The sequence below is a fragment of the Plectropomus leopardus genome, chromosome 3 (assembly GCF_026936395.1).
Source record: "Plectropomus leopardus strain MGB_pleo_1.0 chromosome 3, ASM2693639v1, whole genome shotgun sequence".
Taxonomy (NCBI): Eukaryota; Metazoa; Chordata; class Actinopteri; order Perciformes; family Serranidae; genus Plectropomus; species Plectropomus leopardus.
In genome coordinates, this window is record NC_142178.1 from 40,642,501 (window position 1) to 40,661,790 (window position 19,290).

General features: G+C 44.0%; 2 protein-coding genes across 7 annotated transcripts in view; both read left to right on the forward strand.

The window, feature by feature from the left end:
* kcnh1b (potassium voltage-gated channel, subfamily H (eag-related), member 1b) overlaps positions 1 to 10,552 on the forward strand; it is a 49,183-nt gene extending 38,631 nt beyond the window's left edge. The window contains exon 13 of the mRNA XM_042485251.2: positions 4,363 to 10,552. Within this exon, the coding sequence (XP_042341185.1) occupies positions 4,363 to 5,217 (855 nt within the window). The 3' untranslated portion in view covers positions 5,218 to 10,552. The remainder of the gene's footprint in view (positions 1 to 4,362) is intronic.
* Positions 10,553 to 12,374: 1,822 nt separating this feature from the next.
* Positions 12,375 to 19,290, forward strand: part of LOC148190091 (uncharacterized) — a 48,893-nt gene continuing 41,977 nt past the window's right edge. Inside the window, exons 1-2 of one of the 6 annotated variants that reach the window (XM_088075247.1) lie at positions 12,375 to 13,620; positions 17,895 to 18,035. In XM_088075247.1, the coding sequence (XP_087931373.1) occupies positions 13,549 to 13,620; positions 17,895 to 18,035 (213 nt within the window). In that variant the 5' untranslated portion in view covers positions 12,375 to 13,548. Of the gene's footprint in view, positions 13,621 to 14,566; positions 14,799 to 15,643; positions 15,741 to 16,026; positions 16,203 to 16,230; positions 16,388 to 17,894; positions 18,043 to 19,290 lie in introns of those variants that run through there. The other 5 variants (XM_088075245.1, XR_015776110.1, XR_015776111.1 and 2 more) reach the window with 5 other exon arrangements.

Here is a 19,290-nt window from a genome sequence, read left to right on the forward strand (position 1 = left end):
CCCGAAAAACTCCGAGCGGTTATTGTCCCTAAAGCATGGATGCTGCATGCTCGAACACAAAAACGGCCACAAACACTCGTCAGCTGTGTGCGGCGGCCTCCCCTCGTCACACGAAGTGTCCCATCAGCTGCTGGTTCAGGTCCAAAACCGTCCTCTCTGCTGGACTTTACACTACAGATGCTGAGGTGGATGCAAGTGTTGTTGGTTTTTTTTTGCAGGATCTGCAGTTCGTTCGACACGTCTCGGCCTCCGTAGAAAAACAATAGAAGGAAACGATGATTTATTTCACACACTGGCTGATTAATTTCAAAAACGTTCAGACGGGAAACTGCTTCTTAAAACCAAAATCCGCCTGCAGACTGACTGGATGAAACCTTCTGTATAAAGTTTGAATTGATGAAATTATTCGGCAGAGATATTTTTATATAAAGAGATTATTTTGATGAAATCAGATGAAACAAACAGGGAGAGTTTGGATGAAGACGGACATGAACACTGATGGGACGCCCCCTCTCTCTCTGTGCTGTAAATCGATGTGAAAGCCAGCGTGTCTCGTTCTGCTTGGCTGTGCAATAATGACGCTGGTGAAGAGAAACGACCTGCCGGGCAGCGCTCACCTCCAAACCCGGAGACTCACAGCGCTCGGCAGCTGCTGCGCCGACGCACGGCTGCCGCGGCGACATTTACATCTCACGCTCGGCCTCCAGAAAAAAAAAGAAAATCTGCTGATGTGGTGAAATAAATCCACTTTGACTGAGTTTCACTGCTGTAGTTTCAACGCGTCTTTAATGGACAGAAACATCAATCTAAAACCAAAATCTCTCAGCTTCTGCAGAGATTATGATGAATCTCTGAACGTTGTGAGAGCCGAACACAGACGGACTCTCTGTGGTCTCTTCAGGGTTAAACTGCAGCGTTTCGTCACAGTTTGACCGAAAAGTGCTGAGAAACAAGAGGATTTATTCCTGAATGTTTTCATCCTGAAGGCCACAGAGATGTGATTAATTTAACGAAGCTCCTTTAAGCGTTTGAATCGAGACATTTTGACAGAAAGCGTGCGGCCCGTGTGGACGCAGGGTTGGTTTGCTTTGACTCGTTTGGGCTTTTTGTTAAAAGCAGGAATTGATTTTGCTGTCAGAGTCGGTTTTGAAGTGCCATTGAAGCGAGACACTGCTGCTCTTCATGACTGCAGCTCTGCGATTGACTCAGTTCGCTCCGGCCGGAGGCTTCGCTGCACGTCACACTCCCAAAAAACAAGACCAGACAAAATAATCTGTTTCCGTAAATGAGTCCTTTAAACGGTTAGGACTGAGAGTCCCTGCAGACCGTAGAGCAGGGACACTAAACCAGATCTGGCCCCTAATAGGGCCCCTGGTGGCCCCCCAACATGGTGTCAGAGACATAAAACAGCATCAAAATAGAGCTTGTTGATCAAAAAAATCAGACAAATGTCCAAAAAAATGTTATAAAATCCCAGAAACACCCTGAAATCCTAGAAATGTCCCCAAATAAGATAAATGGCCAAAAATCCGAGATATTTCCTAAAATCCAAGATATGTCCTAAAATACTATAAATGTCCAAAAATAATATAAATGCCCTAAAATCATATAAATATCCTAAAATACATGAAATGTCTTAAAAATCCAAGAAACGTCCTAGACTCCTCAAAACATCCTCAAATCAGAGAAACATCCTGAAATCCTAAAAATGTCCTACAATTCTAGAAATGTCCTAAAATCCAAGAAGCATCCTGAATTATGGGAAATGTCCTACAATCCCAGTCATGTCCTAAAATCCAAGAAACAGTCTAAAATCTTAGAAATGCCCACAAATTCTGGAAATGTCCTTAAATCCAAGAAACATCCTAAAATTTTTAGAAATGCCCTAAAAGTTGAAAATGTCCTAAAATCTTAGGATCTTTAGTGGCCCCTCAGCAGAGCCGGCTGAGCGTTTCTGCTGTTTGTGTTTTCGGCTGAACGCAGCACGCTGAGTCTCTGTGGTTCGTTGAGTCTGCAGCGAGGGAAACAGAGCAGCATCACGAACATCAGCAGTTCTCTCACGTTCTGTGTTCCTCCGTTCTCGTCGCGCTCTGACAGAACCGTCCGGCCGCTGCTGCGGCGTTCACCCGATCCAATTTCAGCGGGTCAGGAGCTCCCTGACCGGCGCGGGGCTCTGACGGCAGGATGAGGATGATGATGGGGGAAAGCCTCGCTGCTGCCGCTGCAGAATAAAGACTGAGCGGAGGTCAGGAGGTCACGTGAGGCTGCCGAGCCTCTGATGTACACCGAAGTCACTGATGTGAACACGCAGCGGTTTACAGACGGGTCAGCACCGACAACCTTCACACCTGGAGGGGCGGCGAGAGAACGCCTGCTGCAGCTTCAGCAGATTAAAGGACCACAACACCGCTTCAGATATCTGCATTAAAAAAAAGTTTGGGTTTTTAACAGGTTCTTATTTGGCAGGAAAAAATCTATTTATGAATGCCAAATTTTTATTTCTTTTTATGATATGATTTTTTTAAATGACTGAATTGATATAAATTCAAAGTTAGGGGTGGAAAGAATTTACTACTTTTATTCTGGTAATCCATCAGTAACATGACGTCATTCGTTTCAAGAAAACGGAAATCTAACCAAGAAAGATGAAAATCGCAGACAGTTTTACCCGTTTTGAATAGTAACAACTAATGTGCCGGTCAGTTTTGATACATAAATCAAGTCCTTTCAGGTGTTTTTCTGAAGGTTTTTAATCTCAGCTATATTTTTTGTGACATTTTGATCAAAGTGTTCGAAGGTTTCCCAGGCAGGCCTCCTCTTAAATAATGAATGACTTGTTTTAACAGCAGAAGCAGTAAATGCTCGATAGACACACTTTCAGATGTGAGTGCTCCATTTGACACTGTTGATCATGCAGTTTTAATCGATGGCCTGGAGCGCTGGGTGGGAGCGCCCGGCGCGGATGTTTCTGCAGCAACAGGAAACATAAAGCGTTTCAGCCGAAGTGTCTGCTGGTGCAAGCCCTTTTCATCTCAACTGTGTTTTTATTAGGGCTGTCAAACGATTCATTTTTAAAATCACGATTAATCTCAGGATTTCAATCGTCAATAACATCTTTTCAGCTCCAATATTTTGTGCTTTGAAATGGTTTTGAGGTCCGTATTGACAAGTTAAAGACATTCTTACCACATTGTCTTGATCAGGAATCAAATCACAGCAAAAAACCTGGATGGTACTGACATAAAGTGGGCGTGTCTGTAAAGGGGAGACTCATGTGCACCCACAGAGCCCATTTTCATCAGGTATCTGGAGGTCAGAGGTCAAGGGACCCCTGTGAATCGACAAAATTTAGCCTAACTTTGGAGCATTATTCAGCCCCCTGACTGAGAAGATGGTATGAGTCATGTGATATTGATGCGATGCGTCACAATGATGGAGAAAAACATCTGAAGGGCGTACAAGAGAAATAAAAGAAAAAGCAGAACAGGAGAACCTAAAATCATCAAAACCTGACCACCGCAAAATAGAAAACCACATCATGGACTGATCAGAGAGCAACAAGAACCACTGTTGGATCAGGGAGGCCTCTGAGATCTGGATCAGGCTCAAAGGACAGTAACCTGGGACAAAGGGACATACATGTTGTCCAACAGCTGGGATGCCATCCTCAAGAAACCATCAGACAACAGGAAGCGCTGTCGTCCTGTTAAACCAGTCCGGACTTTACCGTCTTCAAAAATAAGAGGCCTCTTCAAAAGATGTGAGGAAGTGAAGAGGAAGGGCATGTCAAGTTATATTTTGTTTGCACAAAGTAACGGATCGGTAACAGAGTAACCGCTGTAACAGATGCGGTTTTGATGATTTGACCTTGTGGCATGAAATAAGACATTCTAGGCCCACGCAGACAAGAGGAGTAAACAAACAAAGACGAAATAAAACCTGAAACCGCGTATTGATGTTATGCAGATTTCCCTGGCAGTTCACGCTCCTGTCAAACCAGACAGGACGACCAAACCGGTATAAAACCGCTCACAGGACGTCACAACCACATCAGGTGACTCTTCTGACGAGGACTGCAGTCCAAACATGTCAGGATAAAAAAGTACTAATGTGATCCCCTTTGAATGCAGCAAATGTGCTGATTGTGAGGCGTCCATGTTTTAGAGTTCGTAGCTTCTTTGCAGCAGCATCCGTATTTGAGGCATTGTCAGCTGTCATGGCGACAGATGAGTCTGGACATACGTGAATGTAAGTGGCGGTATTTCTAGTTCGGCTTGAATTTCAGGGCGAAAAAGTGAAGATCTTTGTTGGAAAAGGTGAAACCGTTTTTAATCGTTTCTTTGGTTTTCTGTCTTTTTGCAGATTGTCTTCCGGAAGATCAGTGATGTGAAACGTGAGGAGGAGGAGATGCTGAAGAGGAAGAACGAGGCTCCTCTGAACCTCCCACCGGATCATCCGGTCCGTCGGCTCTTCCAGCGTTTCCGACAGCAGAGGGAGGCGCGGCTCGCCATGGAGCGAGGTGATCAGGCCGCCGGCGATGTAGAGAAAGGAGTCACCTGCCTGGAGCCGTCCAGAGGTCCTGAGGTCCTTGCCTCAACCAGTATAGTCATGGTGACGGAGAGCTCCACAACACCCACCACCTCCTCAACATCCTCCTCAACATCCTCCGGGACCTCCAGGACCTCCAGCCGAGTCATGCTACACGCTCCCGCCACCCAAAACGGAAACCTGGTCGGCTGCAAATCCGCAGAGCCGCCCAAAGCTAAAGGCTGGGGTCGATTCAAGGAGTCTGTGGTGAAGGCCGAGTCATGGAGCAGCGTCTCTAAGGCCGAGTCCATGGAGACGCTGCCCGATAGAACTAAGTCTCAGGACGAAATGTCCCTCAAGAAAACCGACTCCTGTGACAGCGGCATCACAAAGAGCGACCTCCGTTTGGACAATGTCGGCGACGCCAGGACGCCGCAGGAGCAAAGCCCAGTCCAGTCTGAGGAGAAGAGGGTCTTCTGCCCGATACCGGAGCAGAGCATCCAGGCGTCTTTCCTGGAGCTGAAGCAGGAGTTGAGAGGAGACATCCGATCTCTGAACAGTCGCATGGCAGCGCTGGAGACTCAGCTGGCTGAGATGCTGCGACTTCTCAAATCCAGGAAATCGTCGGGCTCCTTCTTTGAGATCTCACGGCCTCCTTCCCCTGACTCCGATAAGGACAGCTTCTCCTAAACGGGGCATGGAGATGGTCCGCAGGAACTTGGCCTGTTCAGCCTCCAGATGTCAGAGAAGAGTGCCTGACACAAAAGCACTTTGTTACGTTCGTAGTGTCGCTCTGTGAGATGTCACATGGCGTCGAACTGAAAAGAGAATAAGGCTGATTTTTACTTTTTAGAGTCGTGACAGTCACGATGGCACCTTTGGACCTCAGGAGGGTTTAGACCTTTATATGATTTTGGCAATAATACGAGATGGCTTTAACGTTGTTGTTTCAAACGGGGCTTTTGCACTGTGATGAAGGAAACAGCGTTCTGACGGTTGATTTGGCTGCTTTGACTCAGACTCGTGCGTTCTGGTCCACTCCAGTCAAGTGGACAGAGGATGGCGTCCATAATGTCACGTATCGTAGGCTGTTTTTTCTGATTGCACTGCATGACATCATATCGAAGCATGGCTCTGTGATTGGTTGTTGAGATCTAAAGACGGACATTCAGTGTCAGGAGGCTGCTGAACTCGTTGAAGGACATTGTGGGCCAGGTATTTGGTCAATGGTTTGTGTTTGTTGGGATTTAAGACGGAAACAGCATCAGAATGTCCCCCTCCTTCATGCAGACTAAACACTGTGCGTACAGATTTGGATGTTTGGGACTGGTAGCGTTTTTATATCCAGAATGAATGTGAAAAATGTTACGCAGCTCGGAGACAGCGAGACCCTAAATGTGTCTTACGTTTAATTCCTACGCAGAGCTGAACATTTGATCGTTTAGTCTGGATTCTTAGCTTTTATTTTAAAAAATCTGTGTATGCATGTTTCCATGTTGATATTGCTCAACAGGAACCCAATCGCTTCGGTGTAAAAGATTGAACATGTTGGGTGGAGATCTGATCTCTGCAGCTGCTCTGATTTAGTGGAATATGTTTTAACACATTGTACATTTACTTTTTAATTCAGGTGTTTCAGGAGATGGCTTCATTTAAAATTAGACGGTATGTTGCTAAAGTAAAGTTACTTGAGATGTCTTGCAAATTAGGTAGATGGGTGAATGGACCTGTCAGTAAATAGTTGAAAGGATCAGGTGAAGGGAAGCAAAGGAAGCTTAAGGAAACACTGTGTGCTTTCATTCATCTTGTGTGTTGTGTTAAAACTTGCGTTTCGGACCTGCCAGAAACCCGTCCAATCGTCCGACAGATGTTTTGTCCATCATTCAGATGTTGTGACCTCAAACTGAACGTCAAAGAACAACCAGTGCGACAGATTCATCCCGATTCAGAAATTCATCCATTTAGTGTCTGCTTCTTAAAGTCAAGGAAAGGATCCTTGAAGGGCTGCATTTCAAGTATGCTATGTCATCAAATCCTGCTGAAGGATTTTTCGATGTTTAGGACCCTTCGAATTTTTCCAAAGACCGAGTCCTTCATACAGACAATTTGCAAGGATGTCTGTGCATGTCCTCAGAGATCTTAAGCAGCCACAATCAATGTGAAGGATGCATCGGTCCTGTACCCCGATTTGGAAAATGTGCAATGAAACTTTTACTTATTTCTCTTCAGCAGCCTGCCAACATCTGCTTCTGAACAAATTTGAGAAAGAAATGGGCGATCTAGTTTCTGAATCTTCACTCATATAATGCCGGTTTGAAAAATTTGTTCTGACTTTCATGAGGTGAGGGAGTCGATGCGTTGTCGGTCCTTCATTATGCTTGTCTTTTACAGGCGGTGCAGAATGAGAGAGCAAACTGACGGCATTACAATGATGTGATATGCCTTTAAATCTGAGTATCTTCAGTGTCAAGTCTGTAAATTTGTTCTTCTCAATCAAAGGGAAGAAAGATTTATTGATGCCGGAACAAATCGATGCGCCGACAGTACGGTCTCCTCCTCCGAGCAAACCGGTGCTACATTTCAGTAAAACGGTTGAAGAGCTCAGTTGGTAAAATCACGGACACCTTTTTAAAAATTGCAGCACAGAATTGAAGGCAGGACCTTTTCGAGCAAGTCTGTCAGTTTTTGTTTTCCGAATGTTCGGAAGCTGTCAAACCTCTGCAGGACCCCATTCGGAGGGACCCATCCTGTCGAGGAAGCATCCTGGACTTTGAGAAGTATCTTACTGTCAGACTCAGGAGACGGCGGACAACATGTTGACGCGCCGAGGAAGGACTCGTCTTTTATTCTGGCCGCTTGAAATGGCAGAGAGAGATGGATTAAGGTGATTTTTTTAGATGGATATGTGTCTAATTACTGAGACCGTCACCTTGAGAAAGGACCGTAAATCCAGAGCTGTGAGACTTTAATGAAGCCGGTTGAGATTGTCTGCGTTGGACCTGCTGGATGATTGTGAGGCGGTCGAACATTTTGAGGAAATATTGGAATCACAGGACTGTTCACATCTATCCCTAACTGGACCGGACTCAGCAACGACTTAAAACTACTACAGCGAGGTCTCCGTGTCCTCACCTCTGGACAGATGTTGTCCACAGAACTGTGACAGCGGCGATTGTCATGGAGTGGCCCAGAGATGGCGTTTTTCTGTAGGCCAATGCGGAGGTTAGCTTCACCGTGGTTCCCTCATCAAAAACCTTTAAGACTGTATGACGAGGGAACCAGAGGTGCTGAAATGCTAATGGACCTCCGAGTTTTAGGACTCATTCCTGGTTTTCTCCATTACTGGCGCATTTTGCGTTTGAGGAAGGGCTGTCAAACAATTAATTTCTTATATTGGGATTCATTGCAGAATTTCCATTGTTAATTGCTATTAATCAAATTTTTAAATTGCATTTTTTTAATTCAGTTATTTTTCAGCAGTTTTGAAGTCCGCGTTGTGAAACTTAAGCAATTTTTACCAGATTGTTTTGATTAGAAATTAAATGACCTGCAAAAAAAACCTGCATGGGATTAGCATAAAGGTTAAAGAGGAGACTCATGGGTACCCACAGAACCCGTTTTCATTCAGATATCTGAAGGTCAGAGGTCAGTGGATCCCTGTGAAATGGCCATTGGTCTTTCTATATCCTAAAATTTGGAGCTTTATTCCAGCTCTTTACTGAAGTTAGCGTGACACGGTTGGATTCAAAACTCAGCTCAGAACAGCCTCTCAAAGACCGGAAAGACAATAAACACAATGTTAAAAAAATAAACGTGTTAATTACGGACCTTAATGGCATCGCTATTATCTGCTGTTACAGTTTGCTTAAAACTCCGGCTGTAAGAAAAGCCGATGAAATGTCTCGTTCAGTCTGAGGTCACGACAGCCAACAGACTCCCAGCAGAGCTGTGATTGTCCACTTCGTCCTTTAGCTTTAGCGTCTTCATCGGTGCCTCCATCAAAGTCCAGCGCAGGAAACCTTAATGATTTTATATGCAACGTTTTGTCACTCTCCTCCGGTCGGGTTTACGGCCGACTCGTCTCGTCCGATATCTCGATCACCTGCAATCTGAATGAAGTTTGGTCAAACGTGGAGGAGGCTGTCACACTGGCTGTCGCTCCTTTCACCTCCATAAATAAACCTCCGCCACAAAAGAGATGCATCCTGTCAGCAGGCGGGTTTCCATTAACAAACTGCACAAACTGAAATTGCAAATTTGAATTACACCTAATGAAAACACATTCTTTTAAAACAAAACTCACGTTTATTGCGAACAAGTTTTCATGCTAATGAGGTGGTATTTCGTTGTAAATTTCGTCATGTGGCTGCAGCGAGCCGGCGACTCTCCGAGTGGACGAATTTATGATGAACCTGTCTGTCCAAACAAACGACCAAATCTAGGAAAAGAGAGAGTTTCAGGTTATTTAAGCACCTTCAGCGCTGGCTCGTGTTTTCCCGACTGAGCAGAAAAGTGTTTAAGCTCCCTGAACTTTCATGACATTTGTTAAATGCAGATTTCAGACAAACCAGATTGATCATGTCAAATATCTTTTCTTTAGAGTGGAAAGTTCTGCAGCTTTAAGGGTATTTTTCAACTTGGACGCTGTTTTTCCATGTTTCTGTGTCACTAATGGGAACCGTGGCTTACTGTGCGCAGACCCAAAATGACCACAAAGACACAAACTAGGGTCACAAAAAAAACCACAAACAAATTTCATAACATCTATAAGGAGCGCTGCAGGCAGCATCGGTAAAACATTTTTTGTCTTGTAAATTTACACATTTCATTTCAGATAATTTACCATTAAAATATTAGAGAATTTTTCTTGGTAATTAATTCCAAATTAATCTTTTGTTAACATTTGTTCTCAGAGTATATCAGATGTTTTTCTCGTAAATTTATGACTGTAAAGACGAACCAAGAAAGTTTTTTGTGATTTTTTTTCTTGAAAAAACCCCAGAAAATATTCATGTTTTTCTCATAATTGACTTCAGAATTTTTTTTTTCAACTTTACAAATGTAATCTTAAGAATATCAAAGTTTTTTATTGTATATTTGCCACATAAATCTAAGAGAAGTTCGGAGAACTTTTCTCGTTAATATACAAATTAAAAAAAGACTTTCCAAGTTTTCCAAGTTTTAGGCACAAAAACATGGAAAACTAGTCCAGGTTGAAATAAACAGAAGTTTCCCGTGAAGCTTCGACACCCGGCTGTTTTTTCTGACTAAACATAAAACTGTTTTTACTTCCCGAATTATCCCGACATCATTTAAATGTTTGCTTTTAGGCAAACCAGATTGATCATATCGAATATATTTTGCTTATTTCATTTATTTTTAGTTTCTGCAGCTTAGAGTAGAGTATCATCTGCAAACACGATGACCGTAGAAAAGTACCCTGATCTACAAATACTGCTGAATCTGATGCTTTACTCTCACTAATCAGAGGAAATGTAACCTGAGCGGAAAGAAGATGTACGTTTGTCTTGACTTTGGTGTTTCGTGTGTCCTGTGTAGGTGTGATTATAATATAACGTCATAATATGCAATTATTGCCATGTATGCTGTTTGTCCTGAGAGGCTGGTAGTCGTCCGTCCCACGAGCACCGCCGCTATCGGCACTGATGCACTTTGGTCGCCTCTGCATGACGCTGGTGTCTGACACGTTTTTTTTTGTTTCAAAGACAGACTGAAGTCGAGCTGACTTTGCCTCGCTACTTAAATATCTGGGAGGTTTTCTCTAAACTTTAATCCCCTCTGCTGTCGGTCACGTGTACGTAACGACCGCCGTCTGTGCATGAAGAGCACCTCGATGTTCAAAACGTCTTTATCTTTGTCACGTATGCACTGAGGAAACGCTCAAACTAACCACAGATAAACTGTATGTTCTCTCCTTCACTTATTGTCAGGAATGAAAACTTTATCAGCACAAAAACGATTTCTAACAAAATCACATCAATAATAAATGATTTCATACTTTGTACTTTGTTTCTTGTTTTTCTGTCTGTAGGTTTAATGTCTGTTATTAAAAATCATCGTGACTGCACGAACCTAAACAGACGGTTTACCACTTAAATTTGAGAGAACAGCAGAGAATTCTTCTCATTAATTTATGACTTTAAAAACAGATTTTTTTTTCTTATAAATTTACAAATTTATTTTCAGAGAGTATTAGACATTTTGGAAAATATATTTTTTTTAATTTCTCAATTAAAAAATTGCAACTTTAAGGAAAAAAAGTTTTTTCTTTTAAACCTGAAATTTAAACTGTTACAATTTTGAAAATTAATGAATATTTGATATTTAAGATTAGGACTGATGCTGAATGGACTTATTGAAAGCAGAAAATAATATGAATGTATAGTATTTTTTAAAGCTTGATTTCGGGAAGTGCATTTTGTGCGCAGAGCGTTACGAGTGTGTGATATTAAAGTGGGTCCTAAAGGGTTAATCACATTTTAAATCATGTTTTCAGCTCAGTTATTTGCTTTATTAAACCGTTGTGAAGTCCATATTGACGAGGTGAAGCAGTTCCTCTTCATCACTGACGCTCTAACACTCGGTAGGTGAATGTTGCCGGCATTTAACAGTTAAAAAAATATGAATATGTTACGTACGAAACTTCGATTACATGTTAATTTTGTCTCTCTGAACGCAGGAGCTGCTGCTGATGACGTATTTTTGTAGGCCGACCAGGAAGTTGGTGTCGTGCTGGTTCCCTCGTCAAAAACCTTCTGGGATTTTCGATAATCTCCAAAAATAATCTCTGTGAGGAACACGTTTATGATTTACAAGTGTACTTCAGCGTGATAATCCTCACGGATGAACGTCTGTGTGTTTTGAAGCGTAAATGAAAACTCCAGAAACAAAAAGCTGTTCGGCTATTAACCAGCTACATCGAGGTCACGTGACTTAAACGTCACCACCACCAATCGTTAACTTCTGATTTGATTTAACACTTCATTTCCTACGCTCTCTTCTGTTAGCGTGACCTGATCTCACGATCGCGGCCGCGTCACGCTCGTCTCACGTGTCGTTTCTGTGTCGCTGCGATGATGTCTGACGACAAACTCTGTCGTCGCATTTAGCCGCTTGTTAGCGACCGCCTTTTTTAAGACGCCTGAAACCTTCAAAGTTCAAAAATTGGGTTTGAATGGACGTTTTTTATGTTGCAGAACAAACCGTCTAAATATCTGTCGTCTGTGTGAACCACAAACCTTATTTAAGACTTTTTACCCAAAACCCGAAAAAACTCAGAGACTGAGGCGATTGAACCGATTTGAGATTCAGGACTCATGTCTCCTCCGCTCCGCTGGCGTGCCGCTGTGTGACCTTGCTGAGGTTTCTTTATGTTTTTCTTCGTTTTTTTGCTCCTTCCTCTGCTCGTACCGTCACACGACGTTTGAAAACCTGCAGCAGATTTAAACGTGACCTCGGTTTGTGTCTCTGATCACCTGCGCGTGACGACGATTCTTATTTGATCAAATCTCGTCTCCCTCCGTCAGATCGGATGGACGGATTCTGCTGTTAGAAACCTGCTCGTCTTTGTGTCTCAACTCGAGTCGCTGCGTCTCCTTCTGGATCTTTTCCAAACCAACAGGGAATCCCTGCTCTCTGCAGAGCCAGCTCCCTCCTCCCTCCGCCCTCCCCCGCTCCTCTGCCTCCTCCCTCCTCCTCATTTGATGTTCTGCATTGCAGTGCCACCCCTCCTCTCCTGCTCTCCCTCCTCCTCCTCTCCTCCCTCCTCCTCCTCTCCTCCTCCTCCTCCTCCTCCCTCCCTCCTCCTCCTCCTCTCCCTCCCTCCCTCCCTCCTCCTCCTCTCCTCCTCCTCTCCTCCAGGTTGATCTCTGCAGCAGTGAATAAACAGCAGGGCGATCCTCTCAGTCTGACACTAAACATGCCTGCACAGCCTCCTCTCCTCCTCCTCCTCCTCCTCCTCCTCTCCTTGTTCTCCTGAAGCCACGGCGCCCTCTGCAGAGCAAACACAGACGTCACAGTCGGCTGCAGGACTGATCCTGTGAAGCAGAAACATTTTTCTGGCCGACGACCCAAAAACACGAAATGTTTCTGCGCAGCTGAAACAGAACGTTTATAATATGTGTCTAAAATATATTTCTGAAATTATGTAATAATTTAACAATCTGTTATTTTGATTTGGCAACAATGTAACAAAGATTTGAATTTTAGAGAAAATGTTTCCTTTCTTGTCTTATAATAACAATAATAATAATAATGATGATAATTATTATTATTATTATTATTATTATTATTGTATAAATTGTTTAAAAAATCTTACAGAATAAAAGTTTTCTCTCCAATAAACCGCGTCGTCCTGCATCGGAAAAGTAAAACAACCAAAGAGCTCAAAGAACAATTATGACTGAGACTCTTTAACCCTTTAAACTCTGAGCACATGGGCTTGGTTTTTTTTCAAAAACTAAACTAAAAACTATTTTTACATTAATCACAATGATATAATTAAATGATACTACAGAATTATTTTTTTCCCAACCAATATCCTAATTTTCTGGTAATTTTCTTTTTTCTTTTCTATTTTTTTTTTTTTTTAAACTTTCCTCTTTTTCTTTTTCCTGATTTTCAGGTAATTTTCTTTTTTCTTTTCATTTTTTTTTAACTTTCCTCTTTTGTTTTTTGGTAATTTTCTTGCACTTTTTACTAATGTCCTTGCAATTTTATTTTATTATATTTTTTAAATCCAGCTGATTTGCGTAGGTGTTATAGGATTAATAACAACATCAAGCATGTACTACTACTAATAATGAAATAAAAAATAATGGTAAATTATATACAGTATAAGTGTTACTGGTGGAAGTTCATGTGCACTTTTACTGCTGATACTTTGACTCTGACTGATTTGAAGTAACTTTTATTTTTATTTTTGCAGTTTGAGGTTTCTTCAGTTTCTGCTCGAAGTCCTTTAAAGCTGCAAGTGACGTGGAGAGAAACCACATTAAGAAAATGAAAGCACGGATCGTGTCCATCAAGCTGAATTCAGTCCCTCAGCAGACAAACGGAGACAAAATGTGGACGGTAAGAAAAACAACAAAACTCCTCTCAGGGTGATTTCCCTCCTCAGTGAGTCTCCAGGTGTCGCAGATCATTGTTAAAACACCAGACTTTGCTATTATCACCTGATACTGAGCAGGTTTTATTTCCAAACGTATCTGATATTATTGCATTGATGTGCTGATGACTTCAGTGTTGCAGCTCATTTTAATGACTTTATGCTGCTGGATTTTTCCCCAGAGATCAATAAAGTTTTATCCTAACTGATAATAAAACATCATAATTTAGTTATCAATAATAATAATATGAATCTTTGACTTGAGTTACTGAACAAATGTAGAGCAGTAAAATGTTCAGCCTTTCCCTCTGACAGGAGGTCAGGGGCCGGTCACAGCGGCCCCATACATGTCAATATGGTTTTAGGACATTTCCAGTATTTTAGGACATCAGTGTCTCAGCTGTGTCCTCTGTCGGGGGTGTGGGGGATCCTCCTCTGGCTCTTTTTTTGATCAACAAGCTCTATTTTGATGCTGTTTTATGTCTCGGACACCTTATGGAGACTAAAAGGACAAAATCTATTCACAGAGTCACTTTATTTTTACCGTTAATTAGAAAATGTTTGGGGGCCACCAGGGGCCCTATCAGGGGCCAGATTGGTCTTGTGGCCTGTAAGCTGAGTATCACAGCTGTAAAGTATAAAAAAGTAACAAAATGTACTTTAAAGTAGTACTTGAGTGCAGTACTTTGTTGTTGGACACCAGCAGGAGACGTGAGGACAAACTGAAGCTCCTCAGAAGTTTTTTTACTGGATGCAAAACTTCACAGAGAAATGTGTGTATTTAGTGAAAGTGTGTGTGACGTCTTCCTCCCCCCTCCCCCGACACACACACACACACACACACACACACACACCTTTTATACCGGTCAGCGCCGGGCGTCATGGCAACAGGTGCAGCCTGCCCCCTGATTGGCCGGTGCGCGGGGAGCAGCCGTTGGCGTTTGCAGTCAGAAGTGCTGAGTGGACCCTCCTTTTTAAGGGCCCCTCCCGGCCGCTCCGTGGCCTCCTATTATTTAGCAGATTTGTTTTTGCGTCCCGGCTGAAGCTTCTAGTGCGGGAGAAAAAAAAAGGAGCAGCGGGGATCATATATGTGCCTCTGCAGGGACGCCGGGGGCATAACCTAACAAATGTGTGGGGTCAATTGGTAAGGACCGCTTTCTGTTGTGCTCCTTGTGCAGAGGTAGGGAGAGGAGGTGGAGGAGGTGAGAGGAGGTGAGAGGAGGTGGAGGAGGCGAGAGGAGGTGAGAGGAGGTGGAGGAGGTGAGAGGAGGTGGAGGAGGCGAGAGGAGATGAGAGTAGGAGAGGAGGTGGAGGAGGCGAGAGGAGTTGAGAGGAGGAGAGGAGGTGGAGGAGGTGTCGAGCGTCGGCTGGATGCTGTGAACTCTTGCTGAGTCGAGTTTCGTGGTCGGCGGGAAGTTTTCGGATGAATGGTGCTGATGTCAGAGCGGACAGAAGGGAGGGTTTGTGACGCTGCTGCTGATAGTGATGATGACGATGATGATGGAGGTGATGGTAATGAAGGTGATGATGATGATAATGCTGATGAAGGTGATGATGATGATAATGCTGATGAAGGTGATGAAGATGATGATAATGCTGATGAAGGTGACGATGATGATAATGCTGATGAAGATGATGATGATGATGATGTAGATGGTGATGGTGGTGATGATGATGATGGTGATGAAGGTGACGATGATGATAATGCTGATGAAGATGATGATGTCATGATGTAGATGTGATGGTGGTGATGATGGTGATGAAGGTGACAATGATGATAATGCTGATGAAGATGATGATGTCATGATGATGATGATGAAGGTGATGGTGATGATGGTGATGATGATGATGATGAAGGTGATGGTGATGATGGTGATGAAGATGATGATGAAGGTGATGGTGATGATGGTGATGAAGGTGATGATGGTGATGAAGGTGATGATGGTGATGATGATGGTGATGAAGGTGATGATGGCGATCTGACAGCTCGTGTGTGAGCTCACTCAGAGCTCCTGCTGCAGACCGGACGGACACGGACGATGTCAAAGTTACCTGTTTCCTCTGACTCCAAGGACGAAGGACATCGGTCAGTAAACAGGAGGCAAAAATGTCTGCTGTAAAGGGGGAGGAGGAGGAGGAGGAGGAGCAGGAGCAGGAATAGGGGGAGGAGGAGGAGAAGGAGGAGCAGCAGACGGAGGAGGAGCAGGAGGAGGAATAGGGGGAGGAGGAGGAGCAGGAGCAGGGGGAGGAGGAGGGGGAGCAGCAGGAGCAGGAATAGGGGAAGGAGGAGGAGGAGCAGGAGGGGGAGGAAGAGGAGGAGCAGGAGGAGGGGAAGGGGGGAGGAGGAGGAAACTTGACAAACGTGGGTTGAGTGAGGACGGGGTGTTTGTGGTGAGACGGTGAGCTGCTGAAACTGCTTTTGTGGGACGGACTTGCAGAGCGTGAGGACGACCTGCAGCGATTAAAGTTTGAGACATGATGACGCGCAGCGGGAAGCTGGACGCAGCCTGAGGAGGAGCTACAGATGAAACCTGGAGGATTTGAGACGGTGACGGCGGGACAATGAGCGGGACGGACTGCGGGGGGGGGGGTGGTCAGCTGCACAAACAATGTCCCCTCGGTACATTTAACATCGAGCCCCGCAGGCAACAATGGCGTCAGCAGGGCCCGACCGCGTCTACACGTTGCTAGATTTCTCTCTGGCAGGTTTCAGAGCGCTCCGGCCGCACAAAGGTTTTTTTTTTCTTTTTCTTTTTTTTTTTGCAGCAGGTCACGACTCGTTTAAACACACAAAGGTCTGCAGCCTTTGACCTGCAGACGTGCAGCCGCGGCGCCCTGCAGACCTGCAGACGTGCAGCTGCAGGGCGTGAAGCGTCTGGAGGCGGCTGTTTGGAGGCGCTGCTGTCCGTTCCCGCCGTCATGCTGCGTTCACGTGCTCCTCCTCAGACAGCCCGTTACCAGAGATCTGAAGCTGATCTTCTGACTTCGGCGTATTGACGTGCTGTATTTTTTGCTGAGAGCGTTTAACCCTTTAAAACCTGAGCAAACTGGTGTGATTTCCTTCAAAAACACGAAGGCAATGAGCAACAAAAGAAATCCTAAAATGTTCTAAAACCCGAAAAATGTCCTGAAATCTTAGCAATGTCTTAAAATCCTAAAAACCTCCTAAAGTTGTAGAAATGTCCTAAAATCCAGAGACATCCTGAAACCTTAAAACAAATCCTGGAAAAGTCCCAAAATCTTACAAACATCCTAAAATCCTAGAAGCACGTGTGGGGCTGCTGCGATTGGCCCCGGGCCCCCAAACGAAGCAGGCTGGATATTTCTGCTTCAGTCTCGTTAATGAACTTTTATTTAATTTTTTTGGTTGGAAACGCTTTTTCTGTCGGCCGGTTTGCTGCTGGTTTGATCTTTTCTGTTTGTTCTGAATCTCTTGAAACTCGCCGCTAACACAACCTGCCAGAAGAAACATCCGGATGTGTTTCTGCAGAGCTCGGATACTTTCCTGCGCTGTTATCGAGCAGATTAGTTTGAACTTTGTGCTTCTTTGACAGTGCACACGCTGCGGTGCTTTTTTGCACAGAAACAGTTGGTTATTGTTGGGAAAAGACGTGTTTTGGGCTGAAAAGATCTGCTTTTGGTGCCGCGGTCACGGCAGAAGCCGTCGATGTCTCTGTGAAACTTCGGCTGTCGTTGTTGTTTGTCGAACGGCGGTCTGCGGCTCGCCGGGCGTCCCTCCGCCTCCCGACGACACAGTCGGCTCACTTTGAAAATGTTGGTTGGATGAATGTGATTCTGTTTTCTGTCGATGGTTTAAAGCTGCGAACACTCAACACTCGTCACTGTGTACGGATCATTGTCCCCAGAGGTTTAACCAGTGATTCAGTGTGACGTGCTGTCTGTCTGTGTCTGTCTGTCTGTCTGTCTGGCCCCTGGCCTCCTGGCCCCCGGCCTCCGGCCCCTGGCCTCCTGGCTTTTTGCAAAAGTGGCCCCCAAACTGGACTGAGCTCCCTGTTCTGAAGATTTGTACTTTCGAATCTGCCTGTGTGATTTTGGGTGCAGTTTGAACGTATTTCGGTGGACCGTCGGCCGAGCTTTCCTCTGTTTTCTCGGGCTGACGAAGACTCTTTTTTATTTGATCGTTTTCTTTCTTTGTTTGAAATGAACTCAGCTCAGCCGCTGGTGATTTCTGGGGCGCTGCGATGTCCCGTCGGTTAACGCTCCGCTGTGTTTCCCGCAGGTTTCCCAAGGGGACGCTACTGAGAAGCTGGCTCACCAAGTCGCGGCCCAGGTTGCTGCTGCTGATCGCAGGGTTGAAGAGGCCTCAGGTGACCCTCATGAGGAGGAAAAGGATGAAGCGCACAAAAGTAGCAAAGGCCACGTAAGCGGTAAATATGGCTTATGTTGCACGGAGGAATGCCGAACCCCGCCGTCACCGAAAAAACGCAGGGAGAAAACTTTATTAACAGAGACGAATCACATCAGACTGAGCTGAACGGCGGTTTGCTTTATGTAATAATAATGATTAAGTCCTGCAGTTAAAGATATTATAATAATATTAAAAGACGTCCAAATCAAGCTGAATACACACGATCTGAGAGGAATTTTTCTGTTCAAGAATCAGCTGGTGAGGACGGACAGGAAATGTCACTGTGTCCCAGTCAAAGGGGTTAATTTCTGGACGTACTGCAGCGTGGAACGGAAACACGTGAAACGCTGAACGAGTCCGAACACGTGTGTAAAAACAGCGTTTTGAGGGGATGCGAGCCGGAAGAACGGAGACGGAAACGGCCAGTAAGACGTGAAATGAGACGTCTGCTGCTGTTAGAGCGACCGCGTTTGTCTCTGCTGATGTGTTTTTGTCCTGTGAAGAGTGTGTACTTATACACACTGATTTATATTCATTCCTGTTTGATTTTATCAAGGTGTGTATATGTGTATGTAGGTGTATATATGTGACTGTATGTATGTGTGTGTGTGTGTGTGTGTGTGTGTGTGTGTGTGTGTGCGCGCGTATGTGTGTATGTATGCATGTGTATGTGTTTATGCATGTATGTGTTTATGCATGTATGTGTGTATAAAAAATGAATGTGTCCATATATGTGTATATGTGTATGTATGTATATATATGTGTGTGTGTGTGTGTGTATAAAAACTGGAGAAAAGGGGACATTTTTGGATTTGATAATTATTTACTTCTTCCTGCTCTTTATCAGACATGAAATACTTTTGTTTGTTTACTGAAAATGTTCGGTAATTCTTGTCTGATTTTATTTGCCATGTTTGAAATATCGATTGCTCTGTCCATCCATCCATCCATCCATCCATCCATCCATCCATCCATCCATCCATCCATCCATCTATACTACGAGGTTTTTATGATATTTTGGGGAATTTTTGCCGACATACTATCCGATGACGTTTTTGGTTCAGTTTGGACAAAATACAATACTAAAACATTACTGTGACACTTTGGGGCACTTTTGACAAAATACTTTACTATGCATTTTTTATGATATTTTTGGCAGTTTTTTGATGATATACTATACTATCACTTTTGTTGTGTCATTTTGGTCGACATACTATGATGTTTTTGTGAGATTTTGGGCCATTTTTGACAACATACTACAATATAG